Source organism: Staurois parvus, unplaced genomic scaffold (assembly GCF_062004578.1).
Source record: "Staurois parvus isolate SC_StPar_1 unplaced genomic scaffold, SC_StPar_1.0 ptg000154l, whole genome shotgun sequence".
NCBI classification, from domain to species: domain Eukaryota; kingdom Metazoa; phylum Chordata; class Amphibia; order Anura; family Ranidae; genus Staurois; species Staurois parvus.
This window is the reverse complement of record NW_028317950.1, coordinates 17,187,889-17,215,361: the sequence shown is the minus strand read 5'-3', so window position 1 is coordinate 17,215,361 and position 27,473 is coordinate 17,187,889. Positions and strand designations below refer to the sequence as shown.

Genomic DNA, 27,473 nt, shown 5'->3' with positions numbered 1-27,473 from the left:
ATGGAGCCCCAGTCCAAGGGAGACTGACAGTCCTCTTTAGCCTCTTCCATTTTCTAACAATTGCTCCAACAGTTGAGCTATTTTCACCAAGCTGCTTGGCAATTGCCCCATAGCCCTTTCCAGCCTTGTGGAGGTCCACAATTTTGTCTCTGGTGTCTTTTGACAGCTCTTTTTGGCCTTGCCCATGGTAGTAGTTGGTGTCTGACTGACTGTGGGGTGGACAGGTGTCTTTAAAGAGCTCAGACAAGCTTGATGTCCTAGAGGTGTTCTATTGGATTTAGGTCAGGCGAGCGTGGAGGCAATTCAATGGTATAAATTCCTTCATCCTCCATGAACTGCCTGCATACTCTCGCCACATGAGGCCAGGCATTGTCATGCACCAGGAGGAACTCAGGACCCGCTGCACCAACACAGGGTCTGACAGTGCGTCCAGGGATTTCACCCCGGTACCTAATGGCAGTCATGGTGCCATTGTCTAGCCGGTCTGTGCATCCCTCTATGGATATGCCTCCCCAGACCATCACTGACCCACCACCAAAACGGTCATGCTGAATGATGTTACAGGCAGCATAACGTTCTCCAGACCCTTTCATATCTGTCACATGTGCTCAGTGTGAACCTACTCTTATCTGTGAAAAGCACAGGGCGCCAGTGGTGGACCTGCCAATTCTGGTGTTCAATGTCAAATACCAGTCTAGCTCTATGGTGCCGGGCAGTGAACACTGGCCCCACTAGAGGATGTCAGGCCCTTGGGCCACCCTCATGAAGTCTGTTTCTGATTGTTTGGTCAGAGACATTCACACCAGTGGCCTGCTGGAGGTAATTTTGTAGGGCTCTGGCAGTGCTCATCTTGTTTCTCCTTGCACAAAGGAGCTGATACCGGTCCTGCTGATGGGTTAAGGACCTTCTACGGCCCTGTCCAGCTCTCCTAGAGTAATTGCCTGTCTCCTGGTATCTCCTCCATGCTCTTGAGACTGTGCTGGGTGACACCGCAAACCTTCTGGCAATGGCACATATTGATGTGCCATCCTGGAAAAGTTGGACTGTCTGTGCAAACTTTGTAGGGTCAGGGTATCGCCTCATGCTACCAATAGTGACACTTATCCTAGCCAAACGCAACAATAGTGAAAAACCATCAGAAAAGATGAGTAGGGAAAAAAAATGTCAGTGGCTTCCACCTGTAAAACCATTCCTTTTTTGTTTTTTGTTTTTTGGGGGTTTTTTTTGTGGGGGGCACAGTTTCATACCTTTTTTGGCTCTGTATGCCACCAGAATAAATTTAAAACAAAACAATCCAAATTAATTTGAAGTTCAGACTTTCAGCTTTTAACCACTTGCCATCCGGCTGCTGTATATAAACGTCGAGACGGTGGCAGTCCAGGGGCACGTTGCCGTTCATAAACTGCGCCCACCATTATGGACTGTGCACGCTCCCTGGGAGTGTGCAGCACTGAGATCCGGTGCCGGCTGTGTCCTGTGTGAGGCCCCGATCATGTGATCACTGATTGGCCAATCAGTAATCACATAAAGAGTAGTAAGCAAGATGTCACTTCTGACATCATTGCTTACTACGTGTGAAATCTGTGAATGATCACAGAGGTCACATGGTACAAGGCTATTCACAACAGCCTTGTACCATGTGACAAGCTGTGACCAATCACAGCTCACACAGTAGTCTTCAATGGCTGCAAGAATGTAGCCACAGAGAAAGAGAAATGATTGCTTTTACAGCCTTTATGGGTGTAAAAGCAATTCGTGTAAACAAAAAAAAAAAAATCTTCATCACCCCCCACAAGTAGTACGGTGTCACCATGGTGACACTGTACTGCTAGAGTGACCGTATGAAGAAAAAAAAACAAAGTATTAAAAAAAAAATTAAAAATTATAATTTTTGGTTGTAAACTAATTTGGGTTATTTGTTTTTCCTAAAAAGATAACAATACAATTTGGCCAAGATTTATGATGAAATATTATTTATTTGCAAAATTTTATAAGAAACACTTTTTTCAAAATGTTTGGACTTTTTCATTTATATAGAAAAAAAAATCCCAGTGGTGAATAATTACCACCAAAATAAAGCTTTATCTGTCTCAAAAAAATGCTAAAAAAATCATATGGGTACAGTGTTGCATGACCGCTCAATTATCATTCAAAGTGTGATCGCACTGAAAGCTGAAAATTGGCCTGGACAGGAAGGGGGTAAAAGTGTCCGGACTGGAAGTGGTTAATTTTTTTTGCACAGTCCCTCTATTTTCAGGGGCTCAAATGTAATTAGACAAATAATTATAATCAAAAATACAATGTTAATTTGTAATATTTTGTTGAGAATACTTTACTGGCAATGACTGCTAGAAGTCTGGAACCCATGGACATTACCAAAGACTGGGTTTCTTCCTTTCTGATGCTTTGCCAGGCTCTAACTGCAGCTGTCTTCAGTTGTTCTTTTGTTTATGGGTCTTTCTGCCTTTTAGTTTTGCCTTCAGAAAGTGAAATGCATGCTCAATTGGATTGAGATCAGGTGATTGACCTGGCCATTGCAGAATATTCCACTTTTCCTTCAAAAGCTCCTGGGTTGTTTTTGCAATGTGTTTTGGATCATTGTCCATCTGTACTGTGAAGTGCCGTCCTATCAACTTTGATGCATTTGGCTAAATCTGGGCTGACCGTATATCTCTAACACTGAAGAATTCATCCGACTGCTTCTGTCTTTTATCACATCATCAATAAACACCATTAACCCAGTGCCACTGGAAGCCGTGCATGCTCATGCCATCACACTGCCTCCACCATGTTTTACAGATGATGTTGTGTGATTTGCAGACCAATTCCACAGTGACAGAACCTTGTACAATCACAACACTTTGGGCTCATTCACTCCATGGTGTATGACAAGGGTATGACAAAATCAATTTTTCTCTATGTACCCTGTTCACACCACAACACTAGTGTCATGTTCAGATTTTTTTTCTGTGCAGGAATCTGCAGCATGTATAAAACTCATTGAGGCGTGCATGAAAACTGATATAAACTTATGTCTCTGCAAGTGAAATCTGCACGTCAGTTTCCACCAGTTTTCCTGCACATATAATGTGAACGAGGCCTTATAGAAAAAGGTAATTTGTAATAACTGTAAAACCTTTCTTCAGTAGTTCCTTCGGAGATGGGGGTCCCATGTACTTTAAGTTCATAGAGGTCAGGGTTAAAAGGTAAACATTACGTGAAGTTACATTTGATGGTTAGCTACTCCTAGCAAGCCTTATGCTTTCAAATCTAGTGAGAGGGCATTTACCCAATGGTCTACTGTGTTCCTCAGGAAACTAATGAAGAAAATTATATTTATGGTGGGTAAAAAAATCATGCTGCTATTCAAAATCAAGAAAGTGCACCTACTCTGACACTGTTCTTTCATTATTTTCGATCATATAATTCTAACTATATGCTTGAGATGATTGTGGCCGTATTCGTGCACTTGCATCAGAAACTATATAACTATATGCTCCAACTTGTGTATTTTATCCCAATAGTCTGGATTCGAAATATGGATTTGAACATGCAGTGGCTCCCAAAAGAAGGCGATCTTGTATTCCTGATAGTGCCTGAGTCTCCAAGCACATCGCCCAAAGAAGAGAGTGATTTACAAGCACCCCCATTTTACCACACAGGACATGTTTCCCGCTTCATACGCACGCAATACACACAGACCTGTAAGTACTGAGCAGTTAGTCTTCTGAGAATGTGTGTTTCGCTAATATCATGCTTAACCTGGTGACATTGCTGCATTCTCTGTACTGTCTTGCAGTGGAGAAGGAACAGTACACACTCTGTGAGCTGAGCATTCACACCCATGGAAATCTTTTAACATACTGCAAACAGCAAGTACGGTGTGCAGTGATTGGCAGCTTGATAACCACTCAGAGGCAGTACAAAGCTCTTATACAACTGCAGAGGAACCCTTTATTTAAGCCTATTATCTATCCTACCATGAATGATTTCCTTCCACGAAATAAGCTTGAAAACAATGGCAGTTGGGTAAGTCATTTTTCCTTTGCAGTTTGTACTAATGGTTAAAAAGATGTTGCTGGTCATTTGAATATTTTATGAAAATTATGATGGCTATCATATTGTAATGTTTTGATGACCTCTATATGATTATATACACTAGGTACACTTGATCTAGTACACTACTCAAGTTTATAATACCAATGTTATACCATTATGGGAGATCTTCCCATGATCTGAATGTACAGTCAGGTCCATAAATATTGGGACATCGACACAATTCTAACATTTTTGGCTCTATACACCACCACAATGGATTTGAAATGAAATGAATAAGATGTGCTTTAACTGCAGACTATCAGCTTTAATTTGAGGGTATTTACATCCAAATCAGGTGAACGGTGTAGGAATTACAACAGTTTGCATATGTGCCTCCCACTTGTTATAATTGTTAAGGAAGAACTTCCTAAAAATGGGGACTATCCCTATAGTTGTTACAGCCATTTCCTGTCTGAACAGGACTTTGATTATCCCAGTGGTGTCCTTGTGCTTCCTGTCACTTTTGGTTTGACAGACCTTCACACTACACTGAAGCAGCTTCTTCCTCCGAAATCATGGCCAAAGGGACCCTATACTGAAATGAATAATGGTTACATCATTCAGGTGCTAAAATCTTACATGGAATCCGCCAAGTTGGTATTTGCTCCCTCCATATAGGGAACCTTTCGTCCTCTGCGTAACTCGTTTAATGTGATAATAAAATAGTCTTATAATATAAAAGTGTTCAGAAATCGTGCAGGCTTGACTTGGTCAGGTCAGCAAATTCATGCTTCATTCATATAAATTCATAAGTGACTTCCATTCAGAATCCGTGTGAGCACTCGCCAGATGCAGATTAGGTGGATCTGTCAGCCAGCCTGGATCAAGGATCCCTCCTCTGGACACCAGCCTCCTCTGCAGCCACGCTTCCTCTGTGGGTCTCTGTGATCTTAGCTCAGATCAGAGCCAAATGATAAGAATTGCCTCATAGTGTAGTACTTAAAATAATCAAATATTCTACTAAGCAAAGCACAAGTGACTGATCAGCCACTCTCCAAAATGGCCGCCAGACCTTCGTGCGGCTCTGGCGGCGTGATGTCACGACGTTATGGCTCCTCCTTGACGCATTTCGTGCCAATGCACGTTATCAAAAGGGGTAACGCACAAATTTGCTGACCTGACCACGTCAAGCCTGCACTATTTCTGAACACTTTTATATTATAAGACTATTTTGTTATCACATTCTATTATTGTGCTTGATGCGCAATATTCACCTGGATTCATAATTTCATTACTGTATTTCGCATTATATATATATATTATAAGTGATATTAAATCTGCAATTTAATAGCCTCAGAGGTTGGCTGTGAAGAAGAGGCGAAGCCCTCGAAATGCATTAGCCTGTTGGAAGTCTAGGGTTCCAATTGCGGATTTACATGTAGTGTGGATTGGACACCGCTGGGCTGTGTGATGTGCCTCTGACGTTTATGTGCGTACAACAGCTACATTTTTACCATTTCAATAAATATTTTTAATGATAATGCACTAGGCCGGTGCACCTTCTGTTAGTTTTCTTTGTATCCAGTGCTATTGAACTACCCCGGTCCATTGAGGGCAGCATGGAGTGCATATTCCAGGACATCCGAGATATAGCCAAAGCCCTAGCTGAGTCCAACCCCAAGCGCAGGAGTATTAAAGTTTGCTGTGTTAAATCCCAGATTTGTCTGACAGGTTCTGCCCTCCATTCTGTATTGGTTTTGACCTTAATCTGTAAAATTGTAGCAGAATGGGTAAGTACCTATCAATAAGGATTTCTCTATCACCAGGGTTGTTACAAGCATCTATATCTGATGTTTATACAGATGCACCGAGTACTCTGTTTAAGGTGCTTGGATACTTGGGCCATTACCAAAAAGAGTCTGACTTGCTTGGCCTACAAGAGGCATTCTTTTTGGACCTGCATATCCACACAGTATTTGGATACCTGTGTCCGTCAACAGACGAGAAATTAAATAACATTTTTGACTAGCAAAAAAAATCCTTTTCTTGGAATCCTTTGAAAGACAAAGATCCCACTCCTATGTTTATGCTCATTCTCTTTGTAATTTGCGACAAATTGAGTCATGCTGTGTAGAGGAGGTGGGGGCTGGCCTACATATTTTTTTTGCATGCCAGCTTCTAATGTTCCTGTAGATGGCAGTATAATCTGACAGTTGTTGAATTTCTTTGTCCCTAAATTTTACAGAGTTAAAAAATGCTAATGTTCTCTGTAAGCTCTCTGGTGACCTTCAACAAATGTATACACAAACTCAGTATTCTTTGGTGACCTCAGAATGATACATGTTGCAACCCTAGCCTAACACAAGCCCTCCTCAAAATAAATTGGTGACCTCACTTATAGGTGTGGGGTGACATCTATTGGCATTTGTGTCAGTTTGGATCTGAGACGTCCTGGACCTCTGGGTCCAATCTGTAGTTTTAAAGTGGTACAAAATAGAGTTTCTAAATTTGCCCCTTTCCTCACTTTTTTCCTTCCAGTCTGCCGGTTTCAGGCCAAACAGAGGCAGATTTTATGACCCCCTTGCAACAACTTTAGACACATGGAGTGGTTGTACTAATTCCTTTTTGAAGAAAGTTTTTATTCAAACCTATTCCCAAAACCAAATGTCAAAATATATCCAATACAGGACTTAAAATCTAAACAGATGTTTTAGTTTACCAAACTTTTGGTTGGAATCAAGATCTGTCACTGCATCTCTAATACAAATGGAGTTTCTGGCATCAGTAGACACCCAAGATGCCCATCTACACATCCACATTTCCCCTCACATCGTTTTCTGCATTTTGCTGTGGAAGACGAATGCTATAATTTGTAGAAATACCATTTGGGTTCTCCTTTATACCCTGAGTGTTCACAAAAGTACTTGCCCTGCTTTGGGCTCTTCTGTAAAATTTTGCTTCACAGTTACCTGGATGACCTTCTGTTGATGGACTTCTCAGTCATGACCTTGGCTACCAACATGCAGAGGACAGTTCAGTGTTTTCAAACCTTTGGCTGGGTTATCAACATTCCAAAGTCTGTTCTCCAGTCCTCACACCATCTGGAGTACCTGGGGTCTAATCTTAGGCACAGCCCAAGCCAGAGATTTTCTTCCCCAAGAGAAGGTTATTTTTCTAAGGTCCCACATGGGGCCCCTACGGTCAAAGCTGCAGTTCTTAACTCTCTTCTTTATGAGGATTCTGGGTTTGATAGGTAGCCTTTTCCCTCGAAAAGTTCCTTTTACCCAGTTCAGCACATTTCAATCCAACTTCGTTATGTGGAACAAGCAAATTGGCAAATCTGCTTTGATTGCTCAACTCAAACAAAGCTCTCCCTGATTTGGTGGATCTCCAATCCTGCCTGTGAATGAGGAGTCTTTTCTTCACACTCCCTGGAAGGGTGACAATGGGTGCTGTTTTTACATGCTGGGGCAGAGTTTAAAATTCTCTTACTGTCCATGAGACCTGGGCCCCACAGGAGTACAGACTTCCCTCCAATATCCTGCAACTGAAATTCTCTACAACACTGGACCTCTCTCCTGCAAGGTCACCCAGTCAGTGTACAGTGAGACAATGGCACAGCAGTGGTCTAAATAAACCGTGAAGGGGCACCGTAAGTCAGGCTGCCCTAAAATAAACAAGACTGATACTACCCTGGGTGGAAAGTCACATTCCATCTCTCTTGGCCATCATATCCATGGAATGGACAATTCTGAAAAAGATGAGGAAAACCAGATGCGGACATCCTGGCCTCCAGGTTCAACAACATAAACACATTGTAACCAAGACCAGGGATCTTCTAGACTTTGCAGTGGATGCTCTAGTGATTCCTTGTGCTCAGTTCAAGCTGGTGTATGCTTTCCTCTGATAAAGATATTTTCAAACTTCTGCAAGTTGGGAGGAAAGGGTTCCTTTGATCCTTACTGGCCCAGATGAACGTAATACATATACATACTCAGACTTATGGCAGATGAGCCTTGGTTTCTTCCAAACAGACCAAACTTACTGGCTCAGGATACCAACCCTGCTTCTTATTTGCTGGCTCTAACAGCATGGCTGTGTCCTTAAGGATAGGGGAATTTTTGACTCTGTTATTACCACCACACTCAGACCAAGAAAATCCAACTCCTGTATGATTTACCATGGAAGGCTAACTTGACCTGGTGTGAAGACAATAAGTGAAGTCCCAGCAAGTACTTATAGCCTTTCTTCAGTCTGGCCTTGACCAGCATCTGGCCCTGAGTATTTTTTATCCATTTTATTTTAGAAATGTCTTGCTTCACAATCTCCCATCAATGGATTTGCTCATGTTAATCCCCACCACTTCAACCTCTAGTCTCACCAGGGTTTCTCAAACCTGGTGCTATCTGTACCAGAGACCTCCCTATGTACCAACTGATATTCCGTTGGAAGACTCACTTGCAAGGTTGCCTTCCTAGCAGCCATTACATCTGTTGTGTTTTTGAGTTAGCAGCTTTTTACTTGTGAAGAGCCCCTTCTTATTTTACTCAAGGACAAAGTGGTTTTGAGAGCAAAACCTTTCTTCCTATCCAAGGTGTTCTCTTTCCACATCGAGTTTGTTTACTTCCCTTTTTCCTGCCCCAAAACATGACAAGGAAATTGTGACGGAACGCCTGTCACCCAGATTGGGTGGTTCCGTCAGAGAACAGCTTCCTCGCCACTGGGACACAGGACCAAGGTATTAAAGCTGGGAATTGCTGCCAAGACTAGTTGAGACTAGCTTAGATGCCAAGCTGGAACTCTTTATTGAACAGAAAACACAGGTTTATATGCACTCCAGAAATGGGGCCCATCCCCTCATGAACTTTAAAACAAATATTACACTTTGGGATAAACATCTCACACTGATTAGATAATGAGGTGAGGCTGACATTGGTCTAATCCTATTATGTAGGTAACTCCAGAAGAACTTGCCTACAAACAATAGGTGACTCAATTAACTTAATTGACAATGGAAATGCACACCTAGGTGGAACAACATCTTAGAGTCGATGAGTCTTGGAAGGAGGGGGTTTGAAGCAGCCAATGTTAGTTTGGGCACAGAGACCCAAAATCTGTATCTTTGGTCCTCCAGTTCTCAGAGTCTGTGTGTTTTGGGACATGGACTTGAATCTGAAGGTCCCTCCCCCCATCTCTCCCAGCCCCCCAGGTACACATCAAAGAATAGAGCCCCCTCAGATGCCATGGCCATGGTCAGTAGACAAGAGGCTAGCCTGCAGTCCCCTCCAAAAACCCCTGTCCCACGTGGGTCTGTCACAGAAATCACCCTGCATTGCCTAGAATGGTCAGAGCTGTTGGGGTCTACCCAAAAGCCACAGCCTCTATTTGGAAGACTATTTCCTCTGTGTCCTTCCAGAGGGCTCGTAGAGGGCATACTTCTTATTTCATCATTGCCAGGTGGATCAGACCTCTTATTTCTAGGGCTTATGCCATTAGGTACAGAGTTCCTTCTTTCCTTATCAGTCGCACATTCCACCAGGGCTGTTGGTGTCTATTGGGTTCTTTAGCATCAAGCATTCCAGATTTGCAAGGCAGCCGCCAGGTCCCACGGTTCTATCAGGTAGATGTTCAGGCCTCAGGCTGATGCACGCATCTGTGGTAAAGTGCTTAAGGCTGTCATCTGTGTGTTTTTTTTTTTTGTTTTTTTTTTGTTTTGTTTTTTTGTTCTTTAAGCCTTGCTTTCTTTTTTGGCTGTTCTGTTTGCTTTGTTGTTACCTACCCCTCTTAATAAACGTATTACTTGTGTATGTCTCATGGTCTAATAATACAAGTCCTGTACTGTATGATGAACAGGAATTGTGAATTACCTGTGTAAATTACTTATCTTGGAGTATAGTACAGTACATGTCCCTCCTCTCTCTGTCTGATAATTCCTTCTTTCTTGCTAAAATACTGGAGCCTCACAGAATGGGCAAGGTTATATGGTGCACTCTGGGGCTGTTCCTAGCAAGATTTTTGCGAGTATGCAGTCTGAAGGTAGCTACATATAACCCGTGGTTTAAGAATGAGTGCAGTACTGTATTTACAGTCATGTCAAAATTCCTATTTTGGGTTATTACTTAAGTGTAGAATTTTGGCTATGCATTTGTCAACAGAATGTATCTGACCTTATGTCTGATTACATATTCTGTAAAATGTCACTAAATGCAAACATTTGTTCTTAGTTTTGGATAGAAGGGTGAGGGATTAGGACTTTTGTCAGGTTTTATTGCAGTCTGTGCAAAAAGATGACAACCACCACAATTTATATCTAGGGGAGGGATTTTCTGCATTTCTGCCATTTTCTGGGTTGCTTGATCAGATCTCTGGTTCTCACTGGGTTGGAACTCCTGGGACTTGAGCATGGGTGCTCTTCTTTCCATCCTCCCCTTTGTGTAAGGATGGGGCATTGAAGGGAAGTCCTCAGGATGAGGAAGGAGTGGAAGCTGTCAAGGATCGGGAATCCCTGTAGATGAGAACCAGGACGAATTCTGGGGTCTGGGGCTGTCTCAGTCATGGAAGACCACAGTGGGCTTCCTTGTGGATGTGGGACACATTAATGTGAAGTTACCAGTGCCAGAATCCTTTTCCGCTGTAGTCACTGGTTTTGGGTCTTGGCAGCAGCCAAAAAACGCAAAATCCTTTCCAGTGCACCCTCTAGTGCAGGTGTATAATGCCAGTTTGGGCTTACCCAGAGTTCACCACTGACCGGTTTTTGCTCAGCAGTACCCCATGGAGGAGGAATTCTACAAGGAATGGGGTCCTCTGGCTGTTGACTCAACCATTTCCTCGTCTAGGTCTTAAAGACACCATGAATAAAGGGTTAGAGGCCATCTTTAGAGTGCCTTTTTCTCTGGTAGGAGTGACTCTGCAACCTGCGGTGGGAGTTTGCCAAGTCTTTTAAATCTTAGTAAAGCACATGCTCCGTTCCAGAGTCCGACCTGGAGGATCCTGTCATTTGGCAGTTCCTGGAAGGTTTTCCAAGAACCTTGCGTTTCTTCTCTGTAAATTCCCATGAAAATTCCACATTGTAGCTTTCAAAGGTGAGGTCCATGTCTGTCAACGTGAAACGAATCTAATGGCTCAAGTGTTGCTGCCCTTTAAGGGGGAACGCTTGTTTGGACCATCCTTGGATTTCTTCACCTAGAGGGTGCCTGGGGAAAAGCACACTCTTATACCTTAATGAGAAGGTAAAGGTGACAAGTCAGAAACTGGTGATGGCTTCCGAATCCAATAGGAGTTCCTTTTTAATAAGCAACAAACCTTGGGCTGTAAGTACAACCCTATGTCATAAGTTTCAAAAAAGTGGATCCCAAGTCCTTCAGTTCTGGAGACTCCTCGCAGTGATGGGATTCCTCAACTCTGCAGAGCAAGGAGACAGCAATTGTCTTTGGCCACCTGCACCCAGGAAGTTAGACTGGGTCTGCAGGGTGGTGTCCAGAGGCTACAAGCAAGAGTTTTACTTAATTTCCCCTCCACGCTTTATGCTTTCAAGGATATCTTTGGACCCCCACAAAAAGTGATTTTCTTTGTAGCTCTGGAAAGGCTGCTGTTCTGAGAGGTTATTGTGCCAGAAAAGGAGAGATTTCACAGCTTTTTTTAACCTGTTCATGGTTCCCAAGTCAAATGAAGACAAACTGCAAATACAGATACAATAGACAATTTAGCAAGGAAAAAGGGTCTATCCCTGCACATATCAACACAGACCAGTGAATATACAGTCATGGCCAAAAATATTGGCACCTCCTGCATTTCTGTCAAATAATGCACCACTTCGCCCAGAAATTTGTTGCAGTTACAAATGTTTCGACATTCTCATGTTTATTTCTTTTGTTTGTATTGGTATGACACGAAAAATTGAAGAAACCTAAAAAGCCAAATCTGACATATTCCACCCAAAACTCAAAAAGTGGACTGTACAAAATTGGCACCCTCTATTTCATATTTGGTAGTACATCCCTTGGAAAGAAAATAACTGAAATCAGTCTAATCTAAATACCTTTTCTCATCAGCAGTTAGAGCAGTCTTGTGGCTCCTTTCAGTGTCCAGTAGAGCACTAGTTAAACCTTGTAGGAGGAGTTTTCTTTCTGTTCTAGAAGGATAGAAATCCCCTGACCCTCTGTCTGGACAGTGCTGATTGGCCCTGTGCTGATCACATGCACTCTCCCAAGAAAAAAAACACTCTAGCAATATACACCAAACTGAGCATGTGCATGCCTACAGTTCAAGCTGGAAATAACTGGGGGTTGCTTGAAAAAAGGGGAGGAACAGAGAAGAAAGGATCAAACAGCCTTTTTACACCATGCAGAGGATTAACCCCTTAGGTTCCACAGTGAGTATAACAAGCATGCTTTACTGCATATACAGACTGGTTTTACTGTTGTGGGTTTAGTAACACTTTAAACTATTTCTGGGTGCTTTTTGACGTGTGCTTTGGGTCATTGTCCTGCTGTAAGACCCATGACCTCTGATGGAGATCCAGCTTTCTGACACTGGCCACTACACTGTACCTCAGAATTCTTTGGTAGCCTTAAGATTTCATATTGCCATGCACGCGGTCAAGACATCCAGTGCCTGAAGCCGCAAAGCAACCCCAAAACATCAGTGAACCTCCACTCCAAAATGTTTGACTGTAGAGACTGTATTTTTTTCTTTAAAGGCCTCCTTTTTTCTTTTTCTTTTTTTTTTCCCTGAATACAATAGAATGATGGGCTTTACCAAAAATCTGTAATTTTGTTTCATCTGTTCGCAGCAGATGCTCTCAAAAGGATTTTGGCTTCCTCAGGTAAGTTTTGGCAAACTCCAATCTGGCTTTTTTATGATTGTGTCTGCCGTAGGGTCCTCCTGGGTCTCCTACCATAGCGTCCCTTTTCATTCAGATGGTGACTTATAGTGTGAGCTGACACAATTGTACCCTGTGCATGAAGATCAGCTTGAATTTGTCTGGAAATTGATCGAGGTTGTTTATCCACCATTCGAACAATCCTTTGTTGCAAATCTTTGATCAATTTTTCTCTCTTGTTCATGTCATGGGAGATTAGCTACAGTGCCATAGGCTGTAAACTTCTTGACAATGTTGCGCACAGTGGATACAGGAACATTAAAGTGTTACTAAACCCACAAGAGTAAAATCAGCCTGTATATGCAGTAACGCACGCTTGTTATACTCAATGTGGAATCTAAGGGGCTAATCCTTTGCTTTGTGTAAAAAGGAAGTTTGATCCTCCCCCATCCTCTGGAACTCACTGCCCCAATCCATCAGACTGTCGCCTTCTCTATTCACATTCAGGCGCTCCCTCAAAACCCATCTCTTCAGGGAAGCCTACCCCACCCTCACCTAACGGCCATCCTCCCTCATTCCTCCTACCACTTCATCCCCCCCCAGCCACTTCCTACTGTACCTTTACCCCCTCCCTCCTAGATTGTAAGCTCGTAAGAGTAGGGCCCTCTTACCCCTCGTACGCTGTCTGTCTTTGTTGTACTGTGCCATGTATTGTCCCCCCCTATTGTACAGCGCTGAGCAAACCCTTTGGCACTATATAAACTCGTAGTAATAATAATAATAATAATAATCCTTCTCTGTTCCTCCCCTTTTTTCAAGTGACCACTACTTATCTCCAGACTGAACCATAGGCATGTACATGCTCTGTTTGGGGTGTATTGCTAGAGAGGGTTTTTTTTTTCTTGGGAGAGTGATCAGCACAGGGCCAATCTGCACTGTCCAGACAAAGGTCAGGGGATTTGTATACTCCTAGAGCAGAAATAAAACTCCTCCTACAAGCTTTAGCTTGTGCTGGGCTGGACACAGAAGTCACAAGGCTGCTCTTATTTCTGATGAGAAAAGGTATTTAGCAATTTAAATTTACTAAAACAATTGCATTTCCATGTTCTGTGTACTGTGGGAGACTAGATACAGTGGATGCAGGGTTCTGGATTTAGTAACATTTTAAGATCTCTGGAGGTGGACTTGTGACCTTGAGATTGCCCATGTTTTTTTACAATTTTTCGAATCCTCAGACAATTTCTCTTCTCCAGGCTCAATGTGGCACACAGAGACACAACAGAAAGGTCGAGTCAACTTATCACCATTTTAACCACTTGCCCTCCGGAGGATTTACCCCCCTTAACCATTAGCCGCCCGGCCAATGGCCGTTTGGCGGCTTGAAATGTGCTCCTGTATTCCGGGTGCACGCCATTTGGCGTGCTCCCGCACATGCGCGGTTGCAGAGCAACGCAGCAGTGCGATCTGTCACCGCCCGTGCACCTCGGACACGGCCGATGACAGATCCGAGTACCGGCTCCCGTTGCCGGTACCATGTGACCTGCTGTGACCAATCACAGCAGGTCACATGACAGTTGTATACAATGGATGGCTTCATTCATGATGCCATCCATTGTATACTAGTGCCTAGCTGTGAATGGTCACAGCTAATCACATGCACATGTCATGTGATTAGCTGTGACCAAATCACAGCTAAGCACAAAAAAAAAAAAAAAAAAAAAAAAAAAAGCTGAATGAATCCATTTCATTCAGGTAAATGCTTGCTTATAGCAAAGTAATTCTTTGCTATAAGCAAATTGTGTAAAAAAAAAAAAAAAAATACTGATCACTTACCCAAAGTAGTACAGTGTTACTATGGTAACATTGTACTATTTTGGTCATAGTAAAATATGAAAAAAAATCTTAAAAAAATAAAAAATGTAATAAAAAATTAAATATAATAATAAAAAAAAAAAAATTAAAAAAAAAAAATATTTTTTTTTCATACGGTCACCAGTCAGTGTCGCTGTTCACCGCCATGCCAGTTATATGATGACGCTGTACTGCACTGGTGACAGTATGTAAAAAAAAATAGTGAAAATAATTTTTTTAATTTTCCGAAGAATTATGACAAAAAAATACAACGTCAAAAAACTCGCCATGCCTCTTATGAAGTACGTCGGACTGTCTACTCTGCAAAAAGGGGTCATTTGGGGGATATCTGTACTGTTCTGACATTCTTGGACCTCAAGATATTAGATTGGCTGTCAGTACTTCAGGATTGATCAATATTCAGATCTATACCATAGTTTGTGAACTCTATAACTTTCCTACAGTCCAAATAATACATCCTAATTTGGGTTATTTTCACCAAAGACAAGTAGCAGAATACATCTCGGCCTAAATTTATGAAGAAAAATTATTTATTTGTAAACTTTTATAACAGAAACAAAGAAAAATGTGTTTTTTTTTTCAAAATTTTTGGTCTTTTTTTGTTAATTTAGCAAAAAATAAAAACCCCAGCGGTGATTAAATACCACCAAAAGAAAGCTCTAGTTGTGTGAAGAAAATGATAAAATTTTAGTTTGGGTACAATGTTGTATGACCACGCAATTGTCATTCAAAGTGTGAGAGCGCTGAAACCTGAAAAATGGCCTGGGCAGGAAGGTGTAAAATTGCACGGTATTGAAACGGTTAATGACCAGACCTCTTTTTGCTACTCGGCGCTGCACTAATTCAACTGATAATTGCGCAGTCATGCAGTGCTGCACCCAAACTAAATTTACATCCTTTTTTTCACACAAATAGAGCTTTCTTTTGGTGGTATTTGATCACCTGTACGCTTTTTATTTTTTGCTCTATAAACAAAAAAAGACCAAAAATTTTGAAGAAAAACATTATTTTTTTTTACTTTTGGCTATAACAAATATATAGTAGACTCCGTTATAAATTTAGGCCAAAATGTATTCTGCTACATGTTTTTAGTAAAAAAAAATCCAAATAAGTATATTGATTGCTTTGTGTGGAAGCTATTTTTTTTTTTTGCTATACAGCGCTGCGCTAGTTTAACTGACAATTGCGCGGTCATGCAATATGGTACATAAATAAAATTTATGTCCTTTTTTTTTTTTTTTTTTTTTTTTTTTTTACACAAATAGAGCTTTCTTTTGGTGGTATTTGATCACCTGTGCACTATTTATTTTTGGTGCTATAAACAAAAAAAGTTTTGAGAAGAATTTTAATAAAACAATATTTTCTCATTTCTGTCATAAATATCCGAAAAACTAAAATTTCATCATAAATTTAGGCCAAAATGTATTCTGCTACATGCTTTTGGTAAAAAAAAAAATCCCATTAAGTGTATATTGATTGTTTTGTGTGAAAGTTTTTTATAGCATCTACAAACTATGGTATAGATAATGGAATTAACACAGCTTTTACTTTCTGACTGCCTATCACATTTCTTGAGGTGCTAAAATACCAGGATAGTAGAAACACCACCAAATGACCCCTTTTTCAGAAAGTAGACACCCTAAGCTATCTGCTGAGAGGCATATTGAATCCATGGAAGATTTATTTTTTTTTACACAAGTTTCTGGAAAATTACAAAAACATTTTTTTTTTTTAACGCAAAGTTGTCATTTAAATGATGTATTTCTCACACAAGCCATGGGTATATGTGGAATTACACCCCAAAATACATTCTGCTACTTCTACCAAGTAGTGGGGATACCACATGTGTGAGACTTTTTGGGAGCCTAGCCACATACTGGAGCCTGAAATGCAATGGCCACTTTGAAAGCCTAAAGGTGCGTAACTTCCTCATTTCACTTCCTCACTACCTATCAATTTCGGAGGCCCTGAAATGCCAGGATATCACCCCACCCCCCGTGAGCTCTTTTTGGAAAGTAAACACCCCAAGGAATAGAGGCATTGCGAGTATTTTGCAGATCTAATTTTTTCTCACAAGGTTTTGAAATCTAAAAGGGAATAGAAAACATATATGTTTTTGTCTTCCTTCCAAAAACCTGTGGCAACAAACGAGATCTGCAAAATACTCACCAAGCTTCTTATCAAATTCATTGGGGTGTCTACTTTTCAAAAAGGGGTCATTTGGGGGGCTTGGCTAGCCTGCCAAAAAGTCTCTCACATGTGGTACCCCCATACTCAGGAGAAGTAGCAGAGTGTGTTTTGCGGAGTAATTCCACATATTCCCATGGCATGTGTGAGCAATAAATCATTTTAAGTGACAAAAAAAAAAAGTCATTTTCCAAAAACTTGTGGTAAAAAAATTAAATTCTTCTATTGATTCAACATGCCTCTCAGCAAATAGTTTGGGGTGTTTACTTTCCAAAAAGGGGTCGTTTTGGGGGGTGGGGGCATTTTATGCCCAGTATTAGAAGTTTATGCCACACAACTCTTCTAACCACCTGAAGATGAAGCGTTTTCTGACACTTTTTGTTCACATGAAAAAAAAATTAGTATTTTTGCTAGGAAATTAATTTAAACCCCTAAACAAATTTTTTTTTTTTAAAGCAAACACCCTAGTAAATAAAATGGTGGGTGCTGCAATTTTTTATGTCATATAGTACTCGCACGATTTTTCACATGCAAATTTAAAAAAAAACTTTTACTTTTAATGTACAAAAACACAATATATTGGCGAATTATTTGGTAAAATCGAAAAGATGATGGTATGCCGAGTAAATTGATACCAAACATGACATGCTTTAAAACTGCGCATGCCCCATGCAATGGTGAGAAACTGCATACGTTTTTAATATCCATAGGCAATGCTTTAAAAGCCTTTGGAAGCTACCATTTTAGATTTACAGAGGTCTAGTGCTAGAATTACTGCCCTTGATCTGACGTTCACGGCGATACCTCACATGCACGTTGCAGCCGCTGTTTACATACTGGCGCAGGGTCAACGCTCGCGCACGCGGGGAGGGGCTAGGGTGCTTTTTTTGTTGTCTTGATTTTTTAAAATTATTTTTACACTGTCCCATTTCATATATTATTTTTTTTTTTTATAATCACTTTTAATGCTATCACAGGGAATGCAAATAACTATAACTTCAATGGGCATTGTCATGTATTCTTTTTTGAGAAATCTGGGGTCTATCAGACTCTAGATATCTCCTCTGCCCTTACATTATCTAATCAAACCAAGATCGGTGTGATCAGATGCTTTCCCAATTTACAAATGGTGCTGTTTATATCTTGCGAAACTGAAGTGATGAAATGCTCATAGCTTCCGATTTCTTAGACTGTAGAGATGATTGGCACCATTCCGGTCTTCAATCGGCTCTATGGTCAACTGGCAAAAACGCCAGCTGCATTGTCAGGTTCCCCCGATGGCACGGGATTGCCCAAGGAGGCCGTGGAAGGCAGCGGGGCAGAGGGGCATGCAGCCAGTGGGCTGAATGGGAAAAAGAGAAGAAATCTCTGCCAGAAAAAGTGTGTGGTATGCCCATCATTACAATATACCGTCCTGCATCCACCCACTTCTAATGGTGGGCACACATTAGGTCGCATGATGCCACATGCGCCAATTCCAAGATTGTACAAATGTCTAAATAGTGGCACTTTTGAATAAAATTTGGCCACGTATAAGTAATACCCCATATGGAAAAAGGATGACACCAAGTTCCAAACTATCTTGCCACTACTCCCCATGTAGTCTAGGCATCCGTGGGGCTCCACGTGACTATCTTTTCCCTCGTAAATCCAAAACTTATAAGTATAGCCTGTTGCCCTCTCACAGATCTTCTACATCTCGACCTCATATCTGGCACTCTTGCAGGGGAGAAATTGTTTGAATGCAAGGCAACCAGAAAAATTAATGAGGGACTCATCAACGCAGATGTTTTACTGGGGAGTATAGACATCTGCAAATTTTTGGTTAAGGTGATTTACGAGGGGCCGCATTTTGTGGAGCCGGTCAAATTCAGGGTCACCCCGAGGACGACAATGTGTTGTCATTGAAATGAATAAAAAACATTATACTCTCATACCTATGCCTGGCAATGGCAGCAGAGAACACAGGCATATGATGATTCAGATCTGTGGACCAATACAACTGCAATTAATTTTTCTTAGTAATGCCCATGTTGATGGTTAGGCCCAAAAAAATGTAAATTCGGAAACTGTATTGGGTTTCCATGCAAATGGTCTGGCAAGGTTTGAATTTGGGATGGCGCCAATAAATTTGTTGTGCATATAAATTGCTTTGATCCACAATCCATGCATACAGATATTCCGTGAAAAACCGCTCCAAAAAATCATGGGGAGTAGATAAATTTGCTGTTTCCACCTGAATTTCGGGTTGGGCAGTGAATGGGGGAAGTACGGGTGCTGCAGAATTTGTGGGCTGCGAATCGGGATTTGCAGGCATATCCGGAAGGATACTAGTGGATCTATGTGTCTGTGTGCGACTTCTTGGTGGCTGCGGGACAATACTTGTGCTTGCCACCGCACCAGCTCGTACTGCACTTATGGGACTCGCCACGTCACCAAGTGATGCTGCAGTGCTGGTATGTGAAAGACAAGGATGTACTAGGCCACTGGTGCTCACCAGTTCACCAAAAGGTAGAGTGGCACCAGTACTGGCACTGTGCTGCATATGAGAGTCATCAAAATGTACCGGCAAGTGCTAGCTAAGATCAGGCCTGATTCTACGAACACTGAGGTTTTGTGTTCAATGTATCAAGCGGCATTGACCTACTGACACTGCACTTGCTGTGGGAGAAAGGGGGGGGGGGGTAATCTTAGGGGCTAAATGCAGGTGACAGGGCTGATCCTGCTAATGCTGCATTTTTGGGGACACTATACTAATGTGAATGCTGGTATAGTGCTGATCTGATCAAAGATGTTGATCCAGTCAGACACTATACTAGCAATAGAGGTTTATTGTGTATGAGCGTGTTCCTGACAATCAAGGGGTTAAATGTGATTACTGGTGTACTGACGGGCAATCTGACGCTATTTGGGAGGGTCGTGAAAAACACGGGAGCATGAATTACTTGTGTGTGTGTGTGTGTGTGTGTGTGTGTGTGTGTGTGTGTGTGTATATATACAGTGGGGATCGAAAGTTTGGGCACCCCAGCTAAAAATTTGTATTAATGTGCATAAAGAAGCCAAGGAAAGATGGAAAAATCTCCAAAAGGCATCAAATTACAGATTAGACATTCTTATAATATGTCAACAAAAGTTAGATTTTATTTCCATCATTTACACTTTCAAAATAACAGAAAACAAAAAAATGGCGTCTGCAAAAGTTTGGGCACCCTGCAGAATTTATAGCATGCACTGCCCCCTTTGCAAAGCTGAGACCTGCCAGTGTCATGGATTGTTCTCAATCATCGTCTGGGAAGACCAGGTCATGTCAATCTCAAAGGTTTTAAATGCCCAGACTCATCTGACCTTGCCCCAACAATCAGCACCATGGGTTCTTCTAAGCAGTTGTCTATAAAACTGAAACTGAAAATAGTTGACGCTCACAAAGCTGGAGAAGGCTATAAGAAGATAGCAAAGCGTTTTCAGATGTCAATATCCTCTGTTCGAAATGTAATTAAGAAATGGCAGTCATCAGGAACAGTGGAAGTTAAAGTAACATCTGGAAGACCAAGAAAAATATCAGACAGAACAGCTCGCAGGATTGTGAGAAAAACAATTCAAAACCCACGTTTGACTGCACAATCCCTCCAGAAAGATCTGGCAGACACTGGAGTTGTGGTACACTATTCCACTGTAAAGAGATACTTGTACAAATATGGTCTTCATGGAAGAGTCATCAGAAGAAAACCTCTTCTACGTCCTCACCACAAAAATCATCGTTTGAACTTTGCAAATGAACATATAGACAAGCCTGATGCATTTTGGAAACAAGTTCTGTGGACCGATGACGTTAAAATTGAACTTTTTGGCCGGAATGAGCAAAGGTACGTTTGGAGAAAAAGGGCACAGAATTTAATGAAAAGAACCTCTGTGCAACTGTTAAGCATGGGGTTGGATCAATCATGCTTTGGGGTTGTGTTGCAGCCAGTGGCACAGGGAACATCTCACGAGTAGAAGGAAAAATGGATTCAATAAAATTTCAGCAAATTTTGGATGGTAACTTGATGTCATCTGTGAAAAAGCTGAAGTTAAAGAGAGGATGGCTTCTACATATGGATAATGATCCTAAACACACCTCGAAATCCACGGGGGATTACATCAAGAGGCGTAAACTGAAGGTTTTGCCATGGCCATCACAATCTCCTGACCTCAACATAATTGAAAATCTATGGATAGACCTTAAAAGAGCAGTGCGTGACACAGCCCAGAAATCTCAAAGAACTGGAAGACTTTTGTAAGGAAGAATGGGCAAAGATACCTCAAACAAGAATTGAAAGACTCTTGGCTGGCTACAAAAAGCGTTTACAAGCTGTGATACTTGACAAAGGGGGCAGTACAAGATATTAACTCTGCAAGGTGCCCAAACTTTTGCAGACGCCATTGTTTTGTTTTCTGTTATTTTGAAAGTGTAAATGATGGAAATAAAATCTAACTTTTGTTGACATAAGAATGTCTAATCTGTAATTTGATGCCTTTTGGAGATTTTTCCATCTTTCCTTGGCTTCTTTATGCACATTAATACAAATTTTTAGCTGGGGTGCCCAAACTTTCAATCCCCACTGTGTGTGTGTGTGTATGTATATATATATATATATATATATATATATATATATATATATATATATATATATATATATATTGTAAACAATGCAGCCCTCATCCCTGTCGGTGTTTGCCGGTAATCACCAGCCGGGGCCCGGTGATAGATTCCCAGGGGCACCTCCCCTAACCGGAAATGCAGGATACCGTTTATATTCGTGATCCTGCGCACAGGGGCCGCCTTGTCTCACTATATGTACTGTGGGCGGTCCCCTAGTGGTTAACTCACTGCCGGTGTGATTTCTCTATTGTCACCACCTGTTCATTGATACAGGTGAGTTTAATTACAAGAGCATCACAAACTTGGAATAAAATTATTTCTTACAATTTGGAGAAGGTGGCAATAATTTTTTCCATTCCATTTTTGCAGTTTTGGGTAAAATGTCAGATTTTGGCTTTTTGTTTCTCCCCTTTTTCGTGTCATACCAATATAAACAAAAGAAATAAACATGAGAATGCTTAAACATTTGTAATTGCAACAGTTTTCTGGGCAAAGTGATGCATTATCTGACAGAAATGCAGCGGTGCCAATATTTTGGGCCAAGACTGTAGATGTATGTATACACATGTACAGGAAGGACTATATGTATTGTGTACATACATAAAACATGGATAAAATTGTAGTACAAAATTCTAATTTTCTCCTCCTCCTCCTCCTCCTCAGCTTCCCATCTCGAAGGAGTTCAACAGTGACCAGAGAAACGCCATTGAGAATGCCTATGCTATGGTTACACAGCACCCCCGATTGCCAAGAATATGTATGATCCATGGACCTCCTGGCACTGGAAAGTCAAAGACTATTGTTGGCTTGCTCTATAGAATTCTCATGGAGGTACATAGCTTTCTACAGTTCAGTGCAAAGCTGTTGTGGCTCTTCAGAGTTATATCAAAGTTTACTTAAAAATGAATGTTTAGTGGTTTTGATAAAATGTTTATTTTTTTCAATATGAGGAATAAAATAATTCAATTTTTTTAAAAATATTGTACATGGATCTTTTGGCTAATATTTATAAAGTGGTGAATGTGTCATTCTCTGGACATCGCTGCAGGTGTATATTTCTAGTTCATGTGTTTTTAAATTTACACTGATTGATTCACCTGCAGTGAATGTTTTGGTAAATGTAATTCACAGCTTTATACCTACAGTTGCAAGAAAAAGTATGTGAGCCCCTTGGGATTACGTCGAGTTTTGCATGAATTGGGCATAAAATGTGCTCTGAACGTCATCTAAGTCACAACAATAGAAGAACACAGTCTGCTGAGCATAATACTACACAAACATTAGATGTTGCCATGGTTTAATTGCACATAACAAGTAAACACTCACAGTGCAGGGAGGAAAAAGTATGTGAGGCCCTAGCTTAATGACTTCTCCCAGAGCTAATTGGAGCCAGAAGTGAGCCAACCTTGACTCCAATCAGTGTGATATTGGATGTGTTGCTGACAGCTGTCCTGCCCATAAAAAACACACACCTGTTTTGGGTTTACTGGTTTCAAGAAGCACTGTCTGATGTGAACCATGCCTCGCAGAAAAGAGCTCTCAGAAGACCTACGATCAAGAATTGTTGACTTGCATGAAGCTGGAAAGGGTTACAAAAGTATCTCCAAAAGCCTTGATGTTCATGTGTCCACGGTAAGACAGACTGTCTACAAATGGAGAAAGTTTAGCACTGTTGCTACTCTCCCTAGGCCTGGTCGTCCTGTAAAAATGACTGCAAGAGCACAGAATGCTACATGAGGTAAAAAAGAATCCCAGAGTGTCAGCTAAAGACCTACAGAAATCACATGCTAACATTTTTGTTGACACATCTACAATAAGGAAAACATTAAACAAGAATGGAGTACATGGGAGGACACCACGGAGGAAGCCATTGCTGTCCAAAAAGAATATTGCAGCACATTTGAAGTTTGCAAAAGAGCACCTGGATGTTCCACAGCACTACTGGCAAAATATACTGTGGACAGATGAAACCAAGATTGAGTTGTTTGGGAAGAACACACAACACTATGTGTGGAGAAAAAAAGGCACAGCACTCCAACATCAAAACCTCATCCCCACTGTAAAACATGGCGGAGGGAGCATCATGGTTTGGGGCTGCTTTGCTGCCTCAGGCCCTGGACGGATTGTTGTCATTGATGGGAAAATGAATTCCAGAGTTTATCAAGACATTTTGCATGAAAACGTACGACCATCTGTCTGCCAACTGAAGCTCCGCAGAGGATGGGTGATGCAACAGGACAATGACCCAAAGCATACAAGTAATTCAACAAAACAATGGCTGCAACAGCACAGAATACGCCTTCTGGAGTGGCCCAGTCAGAGTCCTGACCTCAACCCGATTGAAATGCTGTGGCATGACCTTAAGAGAGCGATTCACACCGGACACCCCAAGAATATTGCTACACTGAAACAGTTTTGTGAAGAGGAGTGGTCCAAAATTACTCCAGATCGTTGTGCAGGTCGGATCTGCAACTACAGGAAACATTTGGTTGAGGTTATTGCTACCAAAGGAGGGTCAACCAGTTATTAAGTCCAAAGGTTCACATACTTTTTCCTCCCTGCACTGTGCATGTTTACATGTTATGTGCAATTAAACCATGGCAACATCTAATGTTTGTGTAGTATTATGTTCAGCAGACTGTGTTCTATTGTGACTTAGATGACATTCAGAGCACATTTTATGCCCAATTCATGCAAAACTCCACGTAATCCCAAGGGGTTCACATACTTTTTCTTGCAACTGTATTTATACATATTTTCATATGACATCAGCAGGTGGAGCTCTAGCGCCCTTTTACATGTGTTGCTGTACCTCCTTACTAGAGATGGACTGATCTCTAACCTGAACAAAGAACTCTCACTTATTTGTACTTCATTGAGCTTTGGGCAAGGTCATTACCCATCCTGCAGCTCACAAAAGTACAAAATAGTGGGCGTTTACGTTAGAGATGAGTGTGGAGACTGCCAAAGCTCATCTTTACTCTTTTGATGCTTTATGAGAAACTCAAATTTACAGGCAAGTGATGAGTTAGTAGTGATTCCTTTCTCTTCCTGCTGTTCTTTTGAGTGGCTGCATTCAAAATTCCAGTCAGAATTGGAGGCAAATGGTTTGACATGTTGCCTTCAGAAATATTTAGGACTCTGATAATTCTGTGTTATTCGTATATAATATGCAGTAAATGTGTATTTGTAAAATCATTTTAAGGAAATAGAATAAAAAGGATAAAATATTCGGTTAAATGTAAAGATCTCAGAACTGACATGCAATCATTTTAGTTTCCATTAACCCTTTTGCTGCCCAATCCATTTTTGCATTTTATGCACAAGCATTAAAATTAACCCTGTAGACATGATAAAACCTCCAAACATATTTTATGAAAGCAGGGAACCTGTAGAATAAAATGGTGGTAACTGCACTTTGTCCAAGGATATTAGTGCAATTTTCTGTTAGGAATATGCTAGTTACTTTTAGGGCATGCAAACACAATATATTACCTATGTTTTATAAAATCTAACAAATGAGGCTGTGCCAAGTAAATACCCAACATGGCTAGCCTTAAAGCAGATCTATGGTCAAAATGTGAAATCATTTCCACATTGTATTTCAATTCTTTCTAGCCTATGCCTAATAATCTGCATGCTCTTGAAGTTTGTAAATTTTACTTTGTGAAGATCCCCACAAATTTGCTTCCTTGAATTGTGTGACACATGTTAACTATGCCCTGTAAGTAGACACTGCTGTGTCACAGAATTCACTGAGCCTGCTTTCTAAACTACAGTAGCGCTGTGAGGATGAGTTGCAGGAAACTTAGTCAGTATATGGGTCTCTACATGCAAGCAGCAAGGTATTACGGGATATGTTGTCATTAGAAACTGAAAGTAAACCGAGGAGAAGCTGCAAAGCATGCAATGCAGGTATTTCAGCAAGTTTTGGAAAGAAATGGTTGGTCAGTACACAGGCAGAACTCACTACATTAAAGGATATTTTTCAAGTAAGCGTATATTGTATTGTCAAATATACAGTAACCATTGTTTGTATTGCCATTACAATGCTGATGTTAAAAATAAGTGTGTACTGTGACCCCAGAGTTCCTTTAAACTCCTGTGAAATGATGACAGATTTTGTTATTGCATTCTCCATGTCACGTCCTATAAGCTACACTTTACAATTTCTTTCTTCTGTAGAATAGCAATTGCCTTGACCCCTATATAATGGAGATGAAGCAATTTGACATGTTTGTAGTGCATATAAGGAGAGTAGTATAGGTTGACAAACATGGCTCCCTCCAAAGATACAGCAGAGGCATGATGTGGCAACCCTGTGACAGGAAGAGTGTTTGCAGGATTACCAGGTGAAAATAAAACAAAAGAAGCAAGAAAAAAGAAAACCAGCCACCATACCAAGCAATATGTTACATTTTTGGTTTTGAATTTTAATGCACTTCCCAGTGAATTATGGCCCTAGAAGTATTGCTCCCACCCCTGCATATGCAGCAATATTTAACATGTAGTGCAATATTTTTTTTCCATATGTAGCTGCACCCGACACGTGTTTATGTAAGTGCATGTATGTAGGGGTGGGAGCTTTAACAATGTTTGGGTTTTTTATTTTTTTTTTATGTTTACTTCAAATTTGTTTCTTACTTCGTAACTTAATCATAGTAAGATGGGACCAACAACACCACTACAGTTAAAACCTCCATACCCAGTGAGAATCCAATTGACACAGGTGCAGGTTAAACATCAATTGACGAAAACACAATAATGATACCTGAAACTTCACATCACATAACCAAAAATAAGATATATATTCAAAGTAAAGCAATATGTAACTTTGAAGGAGAGACCTGGTGTCCACAAATAAACAATACTCCTACTTTGAGGAACAAACTAATGTCCCATCTCTTATTTAATTCTCGTGGTACTCAAGTATCCAGTTTGTGGATCCACCATGCATCTTGCATCCACAATTTCCTATCATAATCACTACCCATGACATGTTTAGTAACCTTTTATAGACCATAGAATTGGAAACCAGATAAACCACCTCCACAGATATCCTTGAAATGTTGAGACACTGCATACAGGTGATCTGCATTGCAATTGGTGGTTGCTGTATAGTGATTGCCAATTCTTGTTCTTAACAGGCGAATCGTACATCCTACATACTGTAGTGAGCACACTGCATAGGATTGTATAAATTAGATTAGATGTGCCACAGTTAATCTTTGGCAAAGTCTCTCTATTTGCCATGGACTGAACTTGTGTTATCTTAAAGTGGTGTTCCAGCTGTTTGTGTTTATTAAAAGTCAGCAACTACAAAAACTGTAGCTTCTGATTTCTAATAAACATACACTTGCCTGTCCCGGGGTCCAGCGATGTACTCACCCACGCAGTCCCTTCTCTCCTTCTGTCCTCCATGGCACCAGCATCTCCACCAAATCGCCCCTCTCCTGGAAAAGGACGAATAAAGCAGAGCTTTACTGGAAGTTAGGCAGCTCATTGAGGTATGCATCAATGTAAACAAAATAGTTCCAGGGTCTCCCAGGTATCATTGCTAGACTCTTCCATGTTACGCAGTGTGGCTCTAAGGTCCTCCAATAAGGCCTTTGTTGGAGGATCGGCACTCCAACAAATTGGGATGCAGGCCTTCTGAATCTTTAGGGAGGTTTTTTTTTTAATAAGTCGCTCTGTCGCGTGCAACAAACAGGCCGCCCGGTTATCACGAAGTGAGTTGCTTAATGGCAGTGGTTACATCTTGCCAAAACATCTGAGTTCGTGGACAAGTCCAAAAAATGTGGTGCATGGTCCTGCCCTCCGCTCCGCATCGCCAACCTATGTCGAGAATCTGGGGAGAGATGCGGTGAAGCAGGGAAGGGACCCTGTACCATCTAGTGAGAATTTTGTAACTGGTCT

General features: G+C 41.1%; 1 protein-coding gene across 1 annotated transcript in view; it reads left to right on the top strand.

Moving 5' to 3' along the window:
- SETX (senataxin) overlaps positions 1 to 27,473 on the top strand; it is a 256,689-nt gene that overhangs the window by 110,232 nt on the left and 118,984 nt on the right. Inside the window, exons 11-13 of the mRNA XM_089675124.1 lie at positions 3,525 to 3,704; positions 3,800 to 4,029; positions 22,221 to 22,388. Coding sequence (XP_089531250.1) covers positions 3,525 to 3,704; positions 3,800 to 4,029; positions 22,221 to 22,388 — 578 coding nt within the window. The remainder of the gene's footprint in view (positions 1 to 3,524; positions 3,705 to 3,799; positions 4,030 to 22,220; positions 22,389 to 27,473) is intronic.